Raw genomic sequence first — 23,650 nt, forward strand, 5'->3', positions numbered from 1 at the left:
TAGGGAGCCCTTTTTGGTCTTCCACAAGGATAAGGTGGTGCTGCGCCCGGTCCCTTCTTTTTTACCCAAGGTGGTCTCCGCCTTCCACCTTAATGAGGACATAGTCCTGCCCTCTTTTTGCCCTTCTCCAGCGAACCCCAAGGATCGCGCTCTTCATTCCCTGGACGTTGTCCGTGCTTTGAGGGTGTACCTTTCGGTGACTGCCCCCTTCCGCTGTTCTGACTCCCTTTTTGTGGTTCCCGAAGGGCCTCGTAAGGGTCTGGCGGCCTCCAAGGTCACTGTGGCTCGGTGGATTCGGTCGGCTATTGCCATGGCATATCGTTCCCGTGGCAGAGTGCCCCCGGTGGGGGCCTCCTGGGCTAGGCGTAATTAAGCGTCTGCATCGCAACTTTGTAAGGCGGCAACCTGGTCGTCCTTACATACCTTTGCAAGGTTTTACCATCTGCACTCTTTGGCATTGTCTGATGCTGCCCTTGGGCGCAAGGTATTGCAGGCAGTGGTTCCTGTTTGACCGTTGGACGTGCCCCTCTGGCGGTGTTGATATTTTCCCCACCCCATGGACTGCTCTGGGACGTCCCATGGTCTGTGTCCCCCAATGGAATGGGCGAGAAAAGGAGATTTTTTGTGAAACTCGCCTGTAAAATCTTTTTCTCGTCTTTTCCATTGGGGGACACAGCTCCCACCCATTCTTGTCTGTTGCAGGAGGGGTTGGTTCACTTATGTTGGGACCTTATGGTTTCGGTCCGATGGCGGTATTCCGTTGTTAGGTTTTTCTTTTGCAAAGTTTTTGGTCTCCTTCTCCTACTGCTTTTGCACGCACTGAGGTCCTCCTGTGGGAACCTGGGGGTATAGCCCGTGGAGGAGGAGCTTTATTCTTTATTTGCATAGTGTCTCCTCCTGGTAATGGCCTAGGCTGGAAAAGACGAGAAAAAGATTTTACAGGTGAGTTTCACAAAAAATCTTCTTTTACCGGACTCTGCAGGATGCAATAACAAGTTGTGCTGAGTTTTTGTATTTAGAAATTTTTTTTTATTCATCAAATGGAGGCAAAAAATGTAATGTGAATCCAGCCTAATTGTAAGCTGTATATACATTCACAGAGAATGAGCCAGGGTTGCCAACCAATATTAGATATAAGTGTGGGTAAAAGCTTGACCTCCACCTCAGACTCTGACATGCATTTTCACCCCATGTTATACTGGCAAAATGTAAAAACTTGCTAATGTACTTTAATTCTGAATACAACTCCTTTAGCCTAGTTTCAGACCCCTCTCCTTGTTACTCAACCTTTGGCACAGACAGGGAGCACTCTCTCACTCGCCAGGCAGCAAGCCCCTTCATACACGTCACTGACACAGAGGGGTAGGAAATGTTGGAGTGGAAATGGAGGTTTGTGATATTTATCATGTACAGAAATTTAATACAAGCCACTACTAATGTATTATTATTGTCCATACTTCCTCCTTTGCTGGCTTGATTCATTTTCCATCACATATACTGCTCGTTTCCATGGTTACGACCATCCTGCAAGTCCAGCAGCAGTGGCACTTAGGGATGCCCTGTTTTAGAGCCACCGGATGACAGTTCTCCCAAACCAACAGACTATTGGTTGCTGTTTTCTTCCTAAAGACGGGTGCCAATGTTGCCAGTTTTCAGAGTTGTGAGGCTACTTTGTATCAGCTTGCTCCCCTTTCTCTGTGGGCTGCATGATCATGATCTTAGACAGAGATACAACAGCCTACCTTCAGTTTGAGCGGCACAGGGCTATCTCTTGGCTGATGTTACTGGTGCGTCTTACCTGTTTACTTATCCCCCGAGGTTACTAATATCGAGGGACATCTGTATAGCCCCTCGTTTGGGGGTGTATTAGTTGGGGACTTCAAAGTGAGTGTGCAGGAATTAGTTCCATCACTGATACTTCTTCATTGGATTTAAGTGGGTTTTCTCTATCCTTAATAAAGATTTTTTTGTTTTAATTTTAGCATCAATTGCATCTGTGATTTTGATCAATTTGTGACGAAGACGTTTAATACTGTTAGTTGACTACCCCTTTAACATCACATCATTATTTTTTTTTGTTTACTGTCCCTATATACTATATAACAGCTTTCCCCTGCCTTGGCTGTAGTGAGCGCTTACTGCTCACACTGGCATCGCTCCCGGGGGCTGGACTCAGGGGGACAGCTCACTGACAGCGCTGGCCAGTGAGCATATACATAGTATACAAGTCCTTATTTTTTAAAAAAAGGGGGAATATATATTGGGCTCCTGTCCAGTGTGCAATTTCGTTCTGCATTTTGCGGAACAGAATTGCAGACCCATTCATTTCTATGGGGCAGCACGATGTGCTGCCCGGACACGGAATTGCGGACCCGCACTTCCGGGTCCGCAATTCCTTTTTCCGAAAAAATAGAACATATCCTATTCTTGTCCGCAATTGCGGACAAGAACAGGCATATTCTATTAGTGCCGGCAATGTGAGGTCCGCAAAATGCGGAACGCACATTGCTGCTGTCTGTGTTTTGTGGATCCGCAAAACACGTTGCGGACGTGTGAATGGACCCTTAGGGAGAGCAGGGCAGGCAGAGGCCCAGCAGCTCCCAGCACAGCCTGTCTCCCTAGTCAGCACAGTACTGTGCTCATGGAAGACAGATGTCCCATAGCAATGCTCATTTGATAGAGCATTGCTTCCAGCTCAAGTTTTCTACCATAAATAAACTTCTTCCCTAAATAAAGTATATTAGAAAAATGTTCTCTGTCACTGTCCTTACTGTGAGGCAGTGACAGGCCTCACGGCTGCTAGGGGAGAGATATGGCAGGAGTTTCCATTTCTTCGCTGTCAATCAGCAGGTCAGAGGCCGCACCAGGTGGAACAATCAGTCTGGGATAAGAGCCCAGTCCAGACTGTTAGGAGGCGGAAGAGTCTGTGTGCAGCAGAGGCCTGGGAAGGCTCTGTACAAGTGGGCTCAGCCGAGCTGGCTGAGGGGCCACGGGGCTATGTGTTAGCCTGAACTTTGGGGGACTCCGCGAGGTCTTGGAATTGACGGTCGTTAGGCCAGAGTCAGGAGGACTTCTGGGCCACAATCCCCTAAAAGGTACTGGACCTGGATTGATAGGCTGGGAAAAGACGCATGTTCTTCCTGTGTGTGAACGGGGCTTTCAGTGAGGTAGGGAGTCCTCATGTTTAGTTAGAGCCCAGCCGGGCAGGTGTTTTATTTGTATTGTTTGTTTTGGTTTTGCTGAGGTGCCAAATAAAAGCAATGTTTGGCCCCTAAGCCTGTGGTCGATGAAGATCATTGTGAGAATGACCCCCGAATAAGAGGCGATCCCTTACATTACACATTAGCAAAAAAAGGCAATTACTCTTTAATGAGTGTTTATAAGGTCAGAAATCGGAGATAAGGAGCTCGTCAACTCCCTGCTTGATGGAGCAGAGAGAAAATACAGATCCTGCTAGTAGATAAACTCAAAGCTGTTCAGGTAATAAAGACTAATTTGAAAAAAAGATTTTTAGCTCACAATGAGTGCAATGCAATAATAACAAATTTCTACCAAAAATGGATATATTTTTTAAGTATTCACTGTGATGGGGGAAGCAACAGTCGCATGTAAGCAGTTACAGAGGAAGCGGACTCCCTCCTGTATCCTTCGGCACCCCACAAATGAGATTGCGGGGCACCGATGCATGTGTTGGCAGGCCGATTATGCGATCGCGGTTATTAAAGCCTTTAGATGCAGTGATCAAGTGTCATTACGGAATCTAAACAGTGAAACACCCGTGCGGCCAATGGGGATGCAGGCAATTCGCTTTAAGATGCTGGGTCGTTTTGAAGAGAGCCAGCGTATTAGAGCTGCAATTATTATGTTGGCCAGCAGCTGGCAGGCCAACATCAGAAATCACCAATTCACATATTACCATGCTCCTGTATGGATTATGGTAATTAGAGATGAGCGAATTTTCAGTTATGAAATTCGTTCATGCTTTGTTTACTGGTAAAAGGTGAATTGCGTTATGGATTCCGTTACCACGGACAATAACGCAATTCTATGACTGAATGCATAACGGAATGCCTTTAGAGGCATTCTGTTATTCCAGGCATGCTCAACCTGCGGCCCTCCAGCTGTTGTAAAACTACAACTCCCACAATACCCTGCTGTAGGCTGAAGCTGTAGGCTATTCAGGCATGCTAGGAGTTGTAGTTTTGCAACAGCTGCGTTATTCATTCCGTCATAATAGAAGTCTATGGGCTGCATAACTTATCCTTCCTGTTTCCGTTATGCAGAAGAGGGCTTCCCTGCATAAAAGAAAAGGGAACGCCGTGGGGACAAAACCCGTAAAATGGTGGAGGAATTGCTTTTTTTTCCAAATTTCACTCCATTTGGATTTTTTTTACCGCTTTCAGAACTGAAACTGAATTCGGTTTCAAATTTTAAAGTTGTTCTCCACTTTAAAGATCAACTACACGATTAACTTACTTCGGGTCATCGGAGCTCATACACTTAAATACTTTACAGAGACAGATCTCTGTACAGTATTATTTCAAAGTTTTGAACGAAGCGACTTTGGATGAAGCTTCCGAAACTCACTTCGCTCAACACTAAAGGTGATAATATAAATAATTGCTTGGTCAGTAAGACCCAAAACAGACTGTTCACTAATGGGATAAGGCCCACAGTTGTATACAAAGATGGAAGTGCTCAAATGTGTAGAATATTGTACAGCATGAAACCTGATGAGATACTTGGAGTTCATATGGGGATCTCCAGTTCACCCGTTACCTGCTCTTTCCATATCATTTCTATGTCATTTGCAGTTACTGTTTTTGTATTCTTTCATTATTTTCATATTTTTAGGAATGTATTTTCGGTTTTCATTATCTACATGTTTCCTTGTTTTTTTTAGATGGGATCATTAAAGATGGCATCACTTTGTATATTCTTAACAGAATTGATCAGCTCCTGTCTTCATCAACACAAGAGAGAATTAACTTTTTGCCTCATTACGATACACTGATAAAAAGTGGAATGTATGAATATTATGCTAGTGAAGGACAAAACCCGTTGCGTAAGTTTGTTGTTGCATATTTTTTATTATAACTTAGAATGTATTTAAGGGAATGTCCCATCTGGCCACTTACAGCATATCAATAGGATGTGCCATAATGTTTGATAAGTGCAAGTCCCACCTCCAGGTCCCATTCCTATGTCAAGAATAGGGCCCTGCTGCAAATGTGCGGTCTCCTCTAACTGCTATGGGACTTCCGAAAATAGTTGAGGCAGCACTCGTTCATTTTTTAGAAGTCCCATATTTGTCAATTGAGGGGTGGCAAAGCATGCACAGTTTGCTCTCCATTCAATGCAGGGCCCTTTACTTGAGATAGAAGTGGGTTCCAGAGGTGGAACCCATCCCTTTTGGACTTATATTGCATATCCTAGCGATATGCCAGAAATGTCCAGGTGGGAATACCCTTTTAATATTAAGATTTTTTATTTTTAAATGGCAGGGAAGCTATTAGAATAATTAAAAACAAACTCACTGTTCTGAACCCCCTCAGTTTCAGCAACACTGCTCCAACCCTTCCAGCTTCTGCAGCGGTCACACATGGTATACTGGAGCAGCACCTCTAGAGTCAGGAATACAAAGCCTGGCAGGGAGGATCAGAGCGGTGCTGTCGGAACACCTTGTTAACGCTAACTCCTTTAGAGTGGGATTCACACACAGGTTTTTTCTGGCAGTTTTCTTTGTAAAAAAAAAAGAAGAAGTGGGTTCAGCAGGAAAGAGAAGTGTTCACACTCGAGTTTAACAAATCTGGCAGGCTGTTCCGGCAGAGAACAGCCTGCTGAAGTTTACTGGATCTGGCCTTGCTGGATACTTCTGATCACCGCTGGATCTCATTGACTATAATGGGATCCGGCTACTTTCTGGTGAAATGCCAGCTCTTGGCAGGAAAAAAACTGTTGCAACGGTTTTTGTCTGTCCGAAAACCAACAGTTATCCCATTACAGTAAACGGCGTCCAGCCGTGAACAGCAGTATTCGGCTTGGTGAACTCTGGCAGGCTATTCTCTGCTGGAACAGTCTAACGCAAGTGTGAACTTGCCCTAATGCCTCATGCACACGGCTGTTGCCTGCCTTCACCCGTATTGCAGCCCGCAAACAGTGTGTCCGCAATATGCATGCACTGGCCGTGTGCTCACCGCATCACAGATGCTGACCCATTCACTTGTTCTATTTTTTTGCGGTGTGGACAGATCACAGACCCATTCAAGTTGAATGGGTCTGGATCCATCGCGGCAGCCACACGGATAGTACCCGTGCATTGGGGACTGCAGGACCCACTTCTGGCTTTAGCTAAACAGCAGGAATTTATGGCTCTTATTTAACCACCTCAGGACCGCCGTACGCAGGATTGCGTCTTTGCGGCGGTCCTGTTGTTCTGGGTGGACGCGCCGGTGCGTCCTCTCGCGAGACGCGAGATTTCCTGTGAACGCGCGCACACAGGCGCGCGCGTTCACAGGATCGGAAGGTAAGCGAGTGGATCTCCAGCCTGCCAGCGGCGATCGTTCGCTGGCAGGCTGGAGATGTGATTTTTTTAACCCCTAACAGGTATATTAGACGCTGTTTTGATAACCGCGTCTAATATACCTGCTACCTGGTCCTCTGGTGGTCCCCTTTGTTTGGATCGACCACCAGAGGACACAGGCAGCTCAGTAATATGTTGCACCAAGCACCACTACACTACACCCCCCCCCCCGTCACTTATTAACCCCTTATTAGCCCTTGATCACCCCTGATCACCCCATATAGACTCCCTGATCACCCCCCTGTCATTGATTACCCCCCTGTCATTGATCAACCCCCTGTAAAGCTCCATTCAGATGTCCGCATGATTTTTACGGATCCACTGATAGACTGATCGGATCCGTAAAAATCATACGGACGTCTGAATGCAGCCTTACAGGGGAGTGATAAATGACGGAGGTGATCACCCCATATAGACTCCCTGATCACCCCCCTGTCATTGATCACCCCCCTGTAAAGCTCCATTCAGATGTCCGCATGATTTTTACGGATCCACTGATAGACTGATCGGATCCGTAAAAATCATACGGACGTCTGAATGCAGCCTTACAGGGGAGTGATCAATGACTGTGGTGATCACCCCATATAGACTCCCTGATCACCCCCCTGTCATTGATTACCCCTCTGTCATTGATCACCCCCCTGTAAAGCTCCATTCAGATGTCCGCATGATTTTTACGGATCCACTGATAGACTGATCGGATCCGTAAAAATCATACAGACGTCTGAATGGAGCCTTACAGGGGAGTGATCAATGACTGTGGTGATCACCCCATATAGACTCCCTGATCACCCCCCTGTCATTGATTACCCCCCTGTCATTGATCACCCCCCTGTAAAGCTCCATTCAGATGTCCGCATGATTTTTACGGATCCACTGATAGACTGATCGGATCCGTAAAAATCATACGGACGTCTGAATGCAGCCTTACAGGGGAGTGATCAATGACTGTGGTGATCACCCCATATAGACTCCCTGATCACCCCCCTGTCATTGATTACCCCTCTGTCATTGATCACCCCCCTGTAAAGCTCCATTCAGATGTCCGCATGATTTTTACGGATCCACTGATAGACTGATCGGATCCGTAAAAATCATACGGACGTCTGAATGCAGCCTTACAGGGGAGTGATCAATGACTGTGGTGATCACCCCATATAGACTCCCTGATCACCCCCCTGTCATTGATTACCCCTCTGTCATTGATCACCCCCCTGTAAAGCTCCATTCAGATGTCCGCATGATTTTTACGGATCCACTGATAGACTGATCGGATCCGTAAAAATCATACGGACGTCTGAATGCAGCCTTACAGGGGGGTGATCAATGACAGTTGGGTGATCACCCCATATAGACTCCCTGATCACCCCCCTGTCATTGATCACCCCCCCTGTCATTGATCACCCCCCTGTCATTGATCCCCCCCCCCCTCTGTAAGGCTGCATTCAGTCTTTTTTTTGGCCCAAGTTAGCGGAATTTTTTTTTTTTTCTTACAAAGTCACATATTCCACTAACTTGTGACAAAAAATAAAATCTCACATGAACTCACCATACCCCTCACGGAATCCAAATGCGTAAAATTTTTTAGACATTTATATTCCAGACTTCTTCTCACGCTTTAGGGCCCCTAGAATGCCAGGGCAGTATAAATACCCCACATGTGACCCCATTTCGGAAAGAAGACCCCCCCAGGTATTCCGTGAGGGGCATATTGAGTCCATGAAAGATTGAAATTTTTGTCCCAAGTTAGCGGAACGGGAGACTTTGTGAGAAAAAAATAAAAAATATCAATTTCCGCTAACTTGTGCCAAAAAAAAAAAATTTCTATGAACTCGCCATGCCCCTCATTGAATACCTTGGGGTGTCTTCTTTCCAAAATGGGGTCACATGTGGGGTATTTATACTGCCCTGGCATTCTAGGGGCCCCAAAGCGTGAGAAGAAGTCTGGTATCCAAATGTCTAAAAATGCCCTCCTAAAAGGAATTTGGGCCCCTTTGCGCATCTAGGCTGCAAAAAAGTGTCACACATCTGGTATCGCCGTACTCAGGAGAAGTTGGGGAATGTGTTTTGGGGTGTCATTTTACATATACCCATGCTGGGTGAGATAAATATCTTGGTCAAATGCCAACTTTGTATAAAAAAATGGAAAAAGTTGTCTTTTGCCAAGATATTTCTCTCACCCAGCATGGGTATATGTAAAATGACACCCCAAAACACATTCCCCAACGTCTCCTGAATACGGCGATACCAGATGTGTGACACTTTTTTGCAGCCTAGGTGGGCAAAGGGGCCCACATTCCAAAGAGCACCTTTAGGATTTCACAGGTCATTTACCTACTTACCACACATTAGGGCCCCTGGAAAATGCCAGGGCAGTATAACTACCCCACAAGTGACCCCATTTTGGAAAGAAGACACCCCAAGGTATTCCGTGAGGGGCATGGCGAGTTCCTAGAATTTTTTATTTTTTGGCACAAGTTAGTGGAAAATGATGATTTTTTTTTTTTTCATACAAAGTCTCATATTCCACTAACTTGTGACAAAAAATAAAAACTTCCATGAACTCACTATGCCCATCAGCGAATACCTTGGGGTCTCTTCTTTCCAAAATGGGGTCACTTGTGGGGTAGTTATACTGCCCTGGCATTCTAGGGGCCCAAATGTGTGGTAAGGAGTTTGAAATCAAATTCTGTAAAAAATGACGAGTGAAATCCGAAAGGTGCTCTTTGGAATATGGGCCCCTTTGCCCACCTAGGCTGCAAAAAAGTGTCACACATCTGGTATCTCCGTACTCAGGAGAAGGTGGAGAATGTGTTTTGGGGTGTCATTTTACATATACCCATGCTGGGTGAGAGAAATATCTTGGCAAAAGACAACTTTTCCCATTTTTTTATACAAAGTTGGCATTTGACCAAGATATTTATCTCACCCAGCATGGGTATATGTAAAAAGACACCCCAAAACACATTCCCCAACGTCTCCTGAATACGGCGATACCAGATGTGTGACACTTTTTTGCAGCCTAGGTGGGCAAAGGGGCCCACATTCCAAAGAGCACCTTTCGGATTTCACTGGTCATTTACCTACTTACCACACATTAGGGCCCCTGGAAAATGCCAGGGCAGTATAACTACCCCACAAGTGACCCCATTTTGGAAAGAAGACACCCCAAGGTATTCCGTGAGGGGCATGGCGAGTTCCTAGAATTTTTTATTTTTTGTCACAAGTTAGTGGAAAATGATGATTTTTTTTTTTTTTTTTTTTTTCATACAAAGTCTCATATTCCACTAACTTGTGACAAAAAATAAAAACTTCCATGAACTCACTATGCCCATCAGCGAATACCCTGGGGTCTCTTCTTTCCAAAATGGGGTCACTTGTGGGGTAGTTATACTGCCCTGGCATTCTAGGGGCCCAAATGTGTGGTAAGGAGTTTGAAATCAAATTCTGTAAAAAATGACGAGTGAAATTCGAAAGGTGCTCTTTGGAATGTGGGCCCCTTTGCCCATCTAGGCTGCAAAAAAGTGTCACACATCTGGTATCTCCGTACTCAGGAGAAGGTGGGGAATGTGTTTTGGGGTGTCTTTTTACATATACCCATGCTGGGTGAGAGAAATATCTTGGCAAAAGACAACTTTTCCCATTTTTTTATACAAAGTTGGCATTTGACCAAGATATTTATCTCACCCAGCATGGGTATATGTAAAAAGACACCCCAAAACACATTCCCCAACTTCTACTGAATACGGAGATACCAGATGTGTGACACTTTTTTGCAGCCTAGGTGGGCAAAGGGGCCCACATTCCAAAGAGCACCTTTCGGATTTCACTCGTCATTTTTTACAGAATTTGATTTCAAACTCCTTACCACACATTTGGGCCCCTAGAATGCCAGGGCAGTATAACTACCCCACAAGTGACCCCATTTTGGAAAGAAGAGACCCCAAGGTATTTCGTGATGGGCATAGTGAGTTCATGGAAGTTTTTATTTTTTGTCACAAGTTAGTGGAATATGAGACTTTGTAAGAAAAAAAAAAAAAAAGAAAAAAATCATCATTTTCCGCTAACTTGTGACAAAAAATAAAAAGTTCTATGAACTCACTATGCCCATCAGCGAATACCTTAGGGTGTGTATTTTCCGAAATGGGGTCATTTGTGGGGTGTTTGTACTGTCTGGCCATTGTAGAACCTCAGGAAACATGACAGGTGCTCAGAAAGTCAGAGCTGCTTCAAAAAGCGGAAATTCACATTTTTGTACCATAGTTTGTAAACGCTATAACTTTTACCCAAACCATTTTTTTTTTACCCAAACATTTTTTTTTAATCAAAGACATGTAGAACAATAAATTTAGAGCAAAATTTATATATGGATGTCGTTTTTTTTGCAAAATTTTACAACTGAAAGTGAAAAATGTCATTTTTTTGCAAAAAAATCGTTAAATTTCGATTAATAACAAAAAAAGTAAAAATGTCAGCAGCAATGAAATACCACCAAATGAAAGCTCTATTAGTGAGAAGAAAAGGAGGTAAAATTCATTTGGGTGGTAAGTTGCATGACCGAGCAATAAACGGTGAAAGTAGTGTAGTGCAGAAGTGTAAAAAGTGGCCTGGTCTTTCAGGGTGTTTAAGCACTGGGGGCTGAGGTGGTTAAAGAGGACCTGTCACCACAAAATGTTGTGCAATCTGATAGCACCATGTTATAAAGTAGGAGAAGCCGAGTATATATTTTTCTGGGAAAAGATTCTGTAAAACCTGTAATTTATAAATCTTTGTCTGCTTTTTTTCACTTCATGTGAACACATATCGGAACAGGTAGGAGGAGTTATCAGTGTTTTAAATAGTATTATTTTTATGTTTACCTTGTTTGTGAGGTGCATATTTACCATTGTATAGCTCACTTTTGTTTTTACTTACAGCTTTTGCCCTTGCAGAGTTAATTGATAATTCTCTTTCGGCAACAGCAAAAAATTGTGGCATTCGAAGTATACAGATAAGATTGGTAAGAAGCTTCTTTGCTGTTGTATGTCTCTTTCCTACTAAAAGGGGTTTTATTTAAGTGTTTTTTGTTCTAAATGTATTATGTTTTTTCAAAGCTTTTTGATGAATCCCAAGGAAAACCAACTATTGCAGTTATAGATAATGGAAAAGGAATGAGTTCAGCCCAGCTTAAAAATTGGGCTGTGTACAGATTGTCAAAGTTTAGAAGAGGATCTGAAGGATACAGGTTAGATATTACTGCCTTTATTTTTGGTGTGTGTTGTGCACAATATGGTCAGTAGCTGGAAAAAGATCCATAATTGTTCTTGTGGAGCCTTGCCACCTGCAGGCCTCCATAGGAACTGCATCTCTGAAATCCCTGGTTTCTTCAGTAAGACCAAGGCTTTCTCAACCGACTGCTCCCCAATTGCCGCACAAGGGAGCCGGTATTTCACCTTTCAGATGGGTAAGTGGATAAATGTCTGCAGTATGCATTATTGCCAATTACAGAGATAAGCCCCGAGTGTCTGTTGTATGAGCTGCGGTCTTTAACCCTTTCATGACCAAGGGTCATTGATGCCCCAGTGTCCAGGTCAAAATTTACAAATCTGACATGCGTCACTTTATGTGGTAATTGCTTTGGAACACTTTTATTTATCCAAGCCATTCTGAGATTATTTTCTCGTGACATATTGTACTTCATGATAGTCATAAATTTGAGTCAATATATTTCACCTTTATTTATGAAAAAATCCCAAATTTATAAAAAAAAAGAAAAATTCACAATTTTAAAAATTTCAATTTCTTTGCTTCTAAAACAGAAAGTCATACCTAATAAAATAAAATATTACTACTTAACATTTCCCATATGTCTACTTTATGTTGGCATCGTTTTGGAAATGTCGTTTTATTTTTTTAGGACGTTAGAGGGCTTAGAAGTTTAGAAGAAATTCTTCAAATTTTTAAGAAAATTTCCAAAACCCACTTTTTAAAGGGAGTCTGTCACCAGATTGTGACCTTTATAGACCGCTTACATAGCGCTCTAGCATAGCAGTCTATGATTCTAATGGTACCTTTGATGTTTTCTTGTGAAGTTCCCCCAAGGCAAAAACTGACTTTTATTCATATGTAAATTAGGGCTCGCAAGTGCCCAGGGCGGCGTTCACCTCGTTGGTGCCCAGGCTGTTCTGCCTCTTTTCGTCATATCCCCGCCCCAGCCTCTCCCTCTGCCCGCCCTGCTCTTCCTTTGCGTCCTCCTTCTCTGCAGCGAGATCCCGCGCCTGCACTAGCCATTGCTTGGCCGGGGCTACTGCGCATGCGCCGGCCAACGGCGAGAAACAGCGGCGAGGAGGCGGACCAGAGACACCCACAATGGGTGCGCATGCCCCGGCCAAGCAATGGATAGCGCAGGCGCGGGATCTCGCTGCAGAGAAGGAGGACGCAAAGGAAGAGCGGGGCGGGCAGAGGAAGAGCCCCGATGGTGGAGAGAGGGAGCTGCCGCGGCATCTATGGGGTTACAGCAGAGTGTCAGCATAGAGCTGACACTCTCTGCTGATGGCGGCGGCTCAGGAATGGAGCCGCCGCCATCACACACAGCAGGGGGACCGCACGGCATGGGGGCAGCGCTGGAAAGGGGGGGGGGGGGGTGTCACGGCCAGCATTGAGGGGGCAGGAGGAATGTATGGGGCGGGGAGGGGGCGGACCGCAGGAGGCAGGAGATAAGCGCTTCAGCGGCAGACGGACACAAGGGGGGGCTTGGAAGGGCACACATGGGGGGCACATATCGGGGAGGGGGCACGAGGACACATTACCTGATTTCAGGCTCTGATCTGCAGAGCGCAGATCAGAGCCTGAAACCGGCATTTTTTTCACTGCCGCGATCCGATTGGTTAGTCTTCACAGACTAACCAATCGGATCGATTGTCGGCAAGGGGCCACTCTGATTGGTCCCTTGCCGGCATCACTGAACTGTATGCTGTCCGTGACAGCAGCAGGACAGGGGCAAAAGCTTTAATCCAAGCGCTTTGCAGCGCTTGGATTAAAGAGCTGCCATGACGTCTATACACGTGGTAGCTGCACGGGGTATGTGCAGCTATCACGTATATATACAGATTGCGGTCGGGAAGGGGGTAAAGTCCCTACTACTGATGTTTATACAGTAAGTTGTGCAGCGGTAGGAAAAAGGTTAAACAACCAAAACATGGTTATTCCTGGGCTTTACTAGTTATTGAAGTCTATGTCAAAATACTGCTTAACTTATCTTTTTTTAAGGCTATGTTCATATGGTGAAGATTTGATGAGAATTTAGGTTATCATTCGACACCTAAATCCTCATTACGTCCACTGACTTTCTGCATCCAATGCAAGTGAATGGGGTATTTCATAGTACCCATGTATGTGTAGTAGAAAAAAATCTGTGTCAAATATACATCATGCTCTACATTCTGCATGGAAAACCACGCATAAGGCCGAATGGCGATCTGACTAAGGCCTCTTTCACACGAACGTGTGTGCTCCGTGGCTGTATTGTGTACCACATTTGTGGATCCGCAATACACGGGTGCCGTTGCGTGGGCATTCCGCATCACGGATGCGGACCCATTAACTTAAATGGGTCCGCAAATCTGGAGATGCGGAACGGAAGCACAGAACGGAACCTTACGGAAACACTACAGAGTGCTTCCGTGGGGTTTTGTCCCGTACTTTCGTTTCACAAAAAGATAGAACATGTCCTATTTTTTGCGGAACATCCGGCATCAGGGGGGCAGCCAGTAGCAGGCCGCGATGGAAACGAGCCTCCCTAGCGACACCTGCGATGCCAAGGAGACTCATTCCCATGGCAGCCTGGAGAGAGAGCTCCAGTTTTTTTGAGTGTCAATAGGAGGCAAGACCTCCCTGCAGGGATCTCCTGAAGATTTTTTATTTTAGTTTATTTTTTTCCTTCTTTTTCAGATGGGAAAACAGTGGACGCCTCGCCTCCCTGTTCTCCCGCGGTCGAGTTGCTCCAGTGCCGGTCACCCGCACTGCTGCCTCCCCAACAGAAGACAAGGTGGACCAGGGCAGCCTCGCTCCCCTGCATCCCGCCAGCCAAGGGGTCACCTATCCAAGCCCCCCTTTTCCAGCGTCCTGCCACTACGGTGCCAGTAGCTGAAGGGGTGACCCTGCTGGACCAGAGGAGGCGTGAAGATGGCGGCAGGAGATTGAAGAGAGGTGAGTACACCGGACTAGGTGAGTATTTAACCCTCTGGGTTGGTCCCCCCCTCCATCTTGGTGGCATAGTCTGCGACCAGAAAGGGCTTCGGCATAGCCCAGCACCCCTGAAGCATTCCCCTCTGTCACAGGCCGTTTGGTTGATTGAGAGGGACATAGGGGGTTAATAGGTGCGGTATGCGTACTGGCGCCAAATTTGGTGGACATGTAACTCCCTAGTATTAATTCCTTATTTACTCACAGGGAGCGGCACATATTCCGCTCATCTACATGGAGGCATTTCTTTCTCCACCCCTTCGGGAGCGGATGCCAGGTGCGCAGCTCCTGAGGGTGTTAACCAGATGCGTTCGGCCGGCACCACTTTGGTCCTCCGGCCGCGATTTTTTGCCGCTCTGCTCAGAGAATATGGTGGCAACCAGGGCGGCCGTTCACACATGCGCAGGAGCTCCGCCCCCGAACCTCCCACATTTACTCCCCTTGTAGCGGACGCCGTCGCGCCGCTCCGGGAAGGAGTTAACCGCCTCGAAAATATGGCAGTCAGCAGGGCAGACAGTTAAACATGCGGAGGAGTCTCCGCTCCCCGACCTCCCACATTTCAGTACACCCCTTGGAGTGGACGCGGTCGCGCCGCTCCAGAAGGGGTTAACTACAGCACGATCGGCCGGGCACCGCATCGGTGCTACGGCCCACGCCTTCTCTGCCCGACCCCCGCTATCAACAGCCCGGCTGGCGGGGTAACGCCCCCATTCAGTCCGGCCGGTCTGTGACAGGCCGGTGCAGCAAGGTGGGGGGAGGCAGGCAATCTCTGAATAGCCGCGCTGCGGCTTGCTGGGCCGCGACCTTCGTCCCTGTGGGCGAGTTCTTCCCTACCCGCCTGCTGAGCTGCTGCCGCCTTAACCCTTCATGGCCACCCACCATGGCTGGCACCTGAATTATCTGAGTGCACTGTACCTTCCCCTGAGTGCACTGTACATGTCGGAGGATTTAACCCCTTACTGCCTCTTGTCACTGAGGCCGGTTTCCTAGTTTTATTAAAAAATAAATAAATAATAAAGGATATGTCCGTCCATACGGGTCCCCCTCCTCAGCTACACACTCATAGTTCCCAATACCGCCTCCGGGCCGTTTGGTTTATGATTCTCCGCCTGGGTAATCCAGTGACGGTACGCTGCAGGATCCCAATCTGTCTTACGGGGCCGTTTGGTTGATAAATTCTCCACCTGCGCCATACAGTGAAGGACCACTGCAGGATCCCAATTCCGTCCTCCGGGGCCGTTTTTTGTTGATGATTCTCCACCTGCGCAATCCAGTGACGGACCGCTGCAGGATCCCAACCTGTCCTACGGGGACGTTTGGTTGATAGATTCTCCTCCTGTGTCATACAGTGAAGGACCACTGCAGGCTCCCAATTCCATCCTCCGGGGCCGTTTTTGGTTGATGATTCTTCACTTGCACTATCCATTGCGGGACCACTGCAGGATCCCAATTCCGTCCTCCGGGGCCGTTTGGTTGATGATTCTCCACCTGTACAATCCAGTGACGGACCACCGCTGGATCCCAATCCGTCCTCCGGGGCCGTTGGTTGATTATTCTTTACCTGCGCAACTCAGTAAAGGTTCTCTGCAGGATCCCAATCCGTCCTACGGGGCCGTTTGGTTGATCATTCTCCACCTGCGCAACTCAGTGAAGGATCCCTGTAGAATCCCAATCTGTCCTACGGTTCCTGCACCATACAGTGGAGGAACTCTGGGATTCCCAATCCACCCTCCTGGTTGTTGGTTAATAATTCTCCACCTGCGCCATACAGTGGAGGAACTCTGGGATTCCCAATCCACCTCTCTTGGTTGTTGATTAATAATTCTCTACCTGCGCGATCCAGTGGGGTCCGCTGGAATCTCCCATCCACCCTCCGGGGTTCTTAGGTTGATAATGCACCGCCTTCGCAACCCAGTGGAGAGACTTCTGGGAGTTTCCGTTCCACCCTCGGGTGGTTTGGTTGATAAGTCCCCTCCTGCGTAGTCCACAACTGCCAGGGACGAGATTCTGAAGGGTAGTTCTACGCGCAGGCGAACCGCAGCAGGATAATTTTTCTTTTAGAATATTTCCGCTCCCCTACTCTTCCTCCCTAAAAATCATGCTCAGACACACCCTCCCTCACTGGGGCGGGTCTGTCCAGAAAGAGGGGAGAATCTCTGATTCAGTGATTGCGTCTAGGTGGCTAGCAGTACTGTCGTATGCATTACCCACTTCCTTTGGTGGTGTAACTGCACTACTTCAGGATACAGTGCCTGCCTTATACATTGTCCCCTGCCATAGGTGGACTAAGTACAATGACTTGGGGTTCAGGACCTGCCATATGCAGATCCATCGGTGGCGCGATGACATTGTCACTGGCTACATTATGTGCTGTATGCATTTCCCCCTTAGGTGCACTATTGCACTCCATGGGGTACAGGACTCGCCATATCCGCTAGTTCGCTGTGGGCATTCGCCCCCCTTCTTAGGTGGGGTATTCTCCCTACCACTGACCAGTATTTGCCGTATGCTCATACCTTTCTTAGGTAGCTAATTACTCTACCATTGAATACGGTTCCGACTGTCCGCTATCATTCCATAGGCGGAGTGTTGCACATCACCGTGCTTCTGTCACATTTTCCCCTTCCGCTAGTGATCCACTAGCGGGTAGTAACCTAACATCTTCTGCGGAACTACGGCTCTAGGTGCCTTCGCTTATTTCCAAGAGGGCGTGGCTACAGTTGGTTCTCGCAGGCGCTCGACACTCTTGCCCTAGTGTTATATGGGTGCCACCATTGGATACGGTGGCTATTCATCGTTGCATCCTTTTGGTGCTGGTTTCGCACCTGATTATGACATACTCTGTCTTCCAGGGGGTTCCTAGCATCACTTGTGGGTCTTACAGACCCCCCCCACCCCATCTCCATGGACCTCTGTTGCTCCGGTCGGTCCTGATATTGTCCGTGTCAATACGTAATACATACTCCGTTGAACTTACCTAGTGAGTACGTTCCAGCGGGTCGGCTCTTTTCGCTGACTCCGTATGCTCTATCCACCACTCCCCATTCTCGGGGGAAGTGGTTATGCTGGCGACTCTGATTTAGCTCCTACAGCCTGTTTTCCTCCACAGGGCGGCTTGTCGCTAATGTTCGAGTTCTTGGTCGCTGCAGTGGGACACCCCCCTCTGGTAGGTGTCCTGCCCTGGAGCTAGCTTGGCAGTTGCGCCTGTTCAGCGCCCTTCCAGATAGGGTTCTTTCTATGGATAGTATCGGGCCTCTCCCTCAGTTTTTTGCGTTGCGGGGGCAAGGGCTGGCTACCACTGTGGTAGCTGTATTATTTTCCCTATATGCTTGGGTTCTTACTGCACAGCCCCTCGCTAGGCGGTGGACTCTTTACCACCGGATCGGTGGCTTCTACGGGTGTTCCCTCCTCTGCTGAGATTTGGGATTGACATTGCAGTGTGACTTCCCTTGCCTGGCTTCCTTCTCGGGCGGAGTTCTTTTGGCACCGCCGCTTGATCTTTGGCTACTTCTGTATAGCGTCGGTCTCTTACAGGGTAGGGGCTTAGACCTAGCTTCTCCTGTCTTCCCCATATGGCTCATGGTTCATTGTCACCCCGTATGCCTTGGTAGTTCCTATGTTGCTACCTTCCCTCACCTGCGTTGCACGGGGTATTCGTTTGGTGCCTTTCCATTCCAGACACGATCTGGTCCCAACTGGTGGGCTGTGCCGCTCTCCACACTTTTCCTTTTACAGGGACTCTTCCATTGGTCCGGGTGTGCTAACGGTATCTGCACAAGGACTTCCGCCTTCTCTCCAGAGCCAGAGTCCCGGAAGCATCCGCCATGGAGGTCCTGGTTCTCCTTGGCGGGAGTTTTTTCCCCCTCCTTCTCAGGGTTCTACGGAAGGTCCGGATGGAGGACATTCAGACATATCCTAGTCGCTCTGTAACTGACTCGTCGTTCGGGCACGCCGACCTCGTTCTCCTGGAGACGTCCCTGGTCACTGCCACTCAGAGACGTCCTTCTTTCAAGAGGTTCAGTCTTATGTGATTTTTTCAATGATGGCGTGGCTATTGAGACCGCCGTTCTAACGTGGAGTTTTTTTTTCGACAGATATCTTTCTCTCTATGATTCAGGACAGGAGTTCTGCATCGCCAGTATCTATTTTGGGACCTGCAGGTCCTTCTGAGGCTTCTCTGAAGCCAAGACGTCCCCCTCACTTTGGGGTTTTTTCTCCCTCCCTTCTACTTTAAGGGTTGGACCTTTTGTTTAGCCCTTGTTTCCTTGATGGGTCAGGTGTTGGCTCTTCCTTCTTGGGCAGCCTTCCAGGTTCCCTGGTGCCGTGGGAATCTTCTTTCAAGGAGTGGCACATGTGGCTCCTCTGTCTCGTCTTTACAGCCTTGGGATCTGAATATGGTTTCCTTTCCTTCACGCCCTACGGAAGGGAGTCACGTTATGGACGTTGTCAGTGCTCTACTTATTATTAGCAGCCTCCAGTCCCTTTCGGCGTACAGATCCCCTTTTTCCGTCAGGAGGGTCATCGCTGGGGATTAGTGGCCCCCAAAGGGCGACTGCACGTTGGATTCGGTCTGGCAGTGCTACAGCTTACCGTGCTCGGAGCAGGGCTCCACCCTTAGGTGTCACGGCTCACACCCCAAAAGTGATGGACGTTTTCTCGGGTTAGGCGAAATCGCGCTTTTGGCTGCAGAGTAATGTAAGGTGGATCCAGTCCTCCTTGCACAGGTTCGCAAGTGGTTGCCAGGTGCATACTTATGCATCGATGGTCGCGGCGTGGGCCGCGGGTCTGCAGGCGACAGTTCTTAGTTGACTGCACGGGCTTGCTTCATGGGTCTGTGGTTCTTTCCCTCCCTGTTGGACTGCTCTCGGACGTCCCATGGTCTCTGTGTCCCCCAATGAATATGTGCGAGAAAACAAGATTTTTGTATAACTTACCAGTAAAATCTCTTTCTCGCTCTTCATTGGGGGACACAGCACCCACCCAGTATTGTTGTTCGGCCACAGTTGTGGCTGTTGCTGGTTAGAACCTGGTTCGGTTCTTGGCATTATTACTGTTCCACATTGTTTTGTTGGTTTACTTGCTTCTCCTACTGCTTCTCACAAACTGAAGCTCTCTCTCCAGGCTGGAGGGGGTATAGCTGCCAGGGGAGGAGCTAACAGCTTTTTACTAGTGTCAGCGCCTCCTAGAGGACATAGCTATACCCAGGTCTCTGTGTCCCCCAATGAAGAGCGAGAAAGAGATTTTACTGGTAAGTTATACAAAAATCTCGTTTTCCCATTCAAGTGCACAGACACTGCACTATGAACAGAGCTATCCGCCTCCGGCCAGCGGCAGCCGATAAAGGCTGATCAGGGGTGAGGGAGGTGGGTTGTCCCATTAAGACAACTTATCCCCTATCCACAGGATAAGGAATAAGTATCTGATTGGATGGAGTCCCCGCTGATCGCGAGAATGGGGCCTGTACTCCACCCGTTTCAATGGAGAAGCGGTTACTCATGTGCACTGCTGCTCTATTAAACTCCTGTTCTTTTCATTTGTGGGAGCCCTACCCAGAAGACTACTGCAGATCAGACACTTACACCCTATGGACAGGATACGGATAAGTTGCCTTAATAGGACGAAGCCTTTATGGCAAATCTGCATGTGTGTTTTACAAATAATCCATGGCAGAAATTTGACATCTGGATTTTTGCTCCGGCTGTACCGACTATTCCCCTCAGTCTTATCTAGGCTTTTTAACAAAATGACTGCTGATGAATATTTGTGAGGGATGCCACCTGTGTCCTCTTTGAATACAGGGTTTGCCAGTTGATTGGTCGAACAGTTGTCCTTATATACTCAGGTGAGCTGTAGTGAATCTTCAGCCGCATAAGGCCTTTGTAGCATAAAAAATTACCTGTGGTCTTTCCTGACAAAATGGGCTCCCTGCTGTTCCTCCTCTGCGAAATGGGGTGCCTGTATCATCATAAGGGTATCTCCTCATGCGTTAGATTTGTTGCAGGAATCTCAGTGACTGTTACATCCAGGATTGTCAGATGCAGAAACATACCGTAAGAATTCCCTTTTAGAAAAATGTCAGAGCCACAATATAGATAGTGCATGTGTGCAATGAAAGTTCTTGCTGTATATGATGCGCATGTCCATAAGCCACCATGTCCTTTTGGCATATGCTGTGCCAGTAGACGTCGGTATACCCTTTATTTTTATTTTTCAGGTTTTTCTTTTCACTTTCCTATTTAGGGACACATATATTGTGTGGTATATATTATCTTTAATGGGAGTTAATGTATGATGTATGCCACCATATGCCTATACAGTGGCATGCATCAGAGATATACGTCTGAGAATGCTTATGACCTATAACTGCAAAAAAGCCAAAGAATGAGTTGTTAAGAGCGTCTTATGCTGTAATTACTTATGACTCTCACAAAGAATGTGACGTTTTGTCTTTGTGTTTTGTAAGTGAGGATGCAAGTTATGTCCCCCCTCAGCCTGTTGCACGAAGTCTAAACAGCGATATCTCTTACTTTGGTGTTGGAGGAAAGCAAGCAGTTTTCTTTATGGGTCATTCCACTCGTGTAAGTATATTTCATTATAAGCACATTTCTAAACCCTACTGTTGACATGCAAGAAACAGCTTTAAAATAAGACTAAATTCACACCATGTCTGTCATGTTTTATCAGCTTATTCAATGATGTGCCTGTAGATTTTAGTAGCCAATTGTATGCTAATAGTTTCCTTTAAGCTTATGTTGGACTGGTATACATCATAGTACACCAGCTTCAACTTTACTTAAAGGCAATGGACACCTTTGGTAGCAATCATTTATGACTGCATTTTAATCATTTTGTGATAACAATCAATTTTTCAATTGGTCTTTATAAAGAATTTTCACAAATATTTTTACTCTACAGCTTTCAGTTTCATTGCATTTGCAGACTATTCCATTCTGCCTTATAGTGAATCATCAAGCTCTGACTGCTTGATCTCTAGCCTTTATCTGTCCTTTCCTGGCAGCTTATACAGATTCATTATACCGTAGCTAAATTCTTATCAGTTTGCTGATGAAGGCTACAGATCAAGCCATCAAGAGCACCTTGATGGATTCACTGTAAAGCAGAATACAGCAGTCTGCAAATGCACTGAAACTAAAAGCTATATAGGAAAAACTGTTAACATTTTTTTAACAAAGACCAGTTGAAAAAAATATATATTTTTGCTCGCAGTAGCTTTTACTAGGCCATGTGATGTCACATTCATTAGTCACATGGCCTAGGGCCTGGGGCAGCTCAGCCCAATTGAAATGAATGAGGCTGAGCTGTGATCCCAAGTGCAGCTGCTATACAATGTACACAGCATATGCCAGCTCCATTATGAAGCTGACACCCACCTTCAACAACTGGCATCTAAGGTAACTCCAGTTTAACTCCTCAGATGTTGTGGTCAGTTGCGATTAGTTCATTACCTGCTTCCCTTGTGTCATGTCAAACGGTCACGTGATGCAAGGGAGCTGCCGCAGCATCAAATCTGAAGTTTACATCCTGCGAGTCGAGCAGGAAAGCAGGTAAGTATGCTTGCCCTTGCAGGTCTGCCAAACAAGGGGGGTAGATTTGCCAAACCCCCCCAAAGGTGCACAACCGTTTAAAGAAGACCCATCACATCTACTGACATGTCTATTGTAGTAACTACTTTAGTTCGCCATTCGGTAACTGATCTGGAGCATCTTTTCTTGTAACTGCACCATTCTTGTATTACTCCTGAATGATGAATAAAGGCACCACTGGGTGTTACCAATTGGGGGTGGGTGTCTATGCACAGTTTAACACTATCCAATTAGTGATGCCAATGTCAGACTGTAGGATTATGTGTATCATGTTTTAGGCTTTGGAGAATCTAATGGTGGTTTCAATATTTTTTGGTGGTAAATTTAGCTGTTTCTCAATGTTTTATTTGCTTTCTTTGTAATAAGCATACAGTATCTTTTGCAGTTGTAAATATGGATGTTATTTTGTTTAAGATCATTACAAAGACATCAGACTCCCAAGATATCCATGAATTTTTACTTTCCAAAGATGATTTTGAGAAGAAAGAGAAGAACAAGGAATCTATTTACAGTGGCTACATAAGAAACAGAAAGGTAGGAACAGTGTAAAAGTCTCTGGCTGCCTGGATTAAAGGGGTATTCCGTTTGTTAACTTATCCCATGTCCACACGGTATGGCATAACTATTAGATCAGTGGGGGTCCTACTGCTGGAAATTAACGGAGTGGCATTGAACATGCTCAATCTGCTGTTTCATATGGAATACCCCTTTAACCACTTAAGGACCACAGGTTTATTCCCCACTAGTGACCAGGCCATTTTTTACAAATCGGCACTTCACAAATTTAACGGTTTATTGCTCGGTCATGCAACTTGGCACCCAAAAGAATTTTACCTCCTTTTCTTCTCACAAATACAGCTTTCTTTTGGTGGTATTTGATTGCTGCTAAGATTTTTAGTTTTTTCCGATATTAATAAAAAAAAAGTGTATTTTTAACTTTATCTGGTTAAATTGTTCAAATATAATTACATTTCTATACAAGTTTGTGTCAGAATTTATTGTGCTACATGTCTTTGATAAAAAAAAAAAATCCAATAAGTGTATATTTATTGGTTTGCGCAAAAGTTATAGCGTTTACAAACTATGGTACAAAAATGTGAATTTCTGCATTTTGAAGCAGCTCTGACTTTCTGAGCACCTGTCATGTTTCTTGAGGGGCTAGAATGCCAGGATAGTATAAATACCCCACAAGTGACCCCATTTTGGAAAGAAGACACCCCAAGGTATTCCGTGAGGGGCA

At 46.3% G+C, this 23,650-nt stretch overlaps 1 protein-coding gene and 1 non-coding gene across 2 annotated transcripts in view; one reads left to right on the top strand and one right to left on the bottom strand.

Moving 5' to 3' along the window:
• SMCHD1 (structural maintenance of chromosomes flexible hinge domain containing 1) overlaps nucleotides 1–23,650 on the top strand; it is a 383,867-nt gene that overhangs the window by 48,480 nt on the left and 311,737 nt on the right. Inside the window, 5 exon segments of the mRNA XM_040432517.1 lie at nucleotides 4,904–5,065; nucleotides 11,500–11,582; nucleotides 11,677–11,807; nucleotides 21,270–21,384; nucleotides 22,825–22,944. Coding sequence (XP_040288451.1) covers nucleotides 4,904–5,065; nucleotides 11,500–11,582; nucleotides 11,677–11,807; nucleotides 21,270–21,384; nucleotides 22,825–22,944 — 611 coding nt within the window.
• On the bottom strand, nucleotides 13,068–13,153 carry LOC121002993. Its single transcript, XR_005779390.1, has one exon. It is a non-coding gene; the product is annotated as a small nucleolar RNA SNORD71 (small nucleolar RNA).

This window comes from Bufo bufo, chromosome 5 (genome assembly GCF_905171765.1).
Source record: "Bufo bufo chromosome 5, aBufBuf1.1, whole genome shotgun sequence".
Lineage (NCBI taxonomy): Eukaryota > Metazoa > Chordata > Amphibia > Anura > Bufonidae > Bufo > Bufo bufo.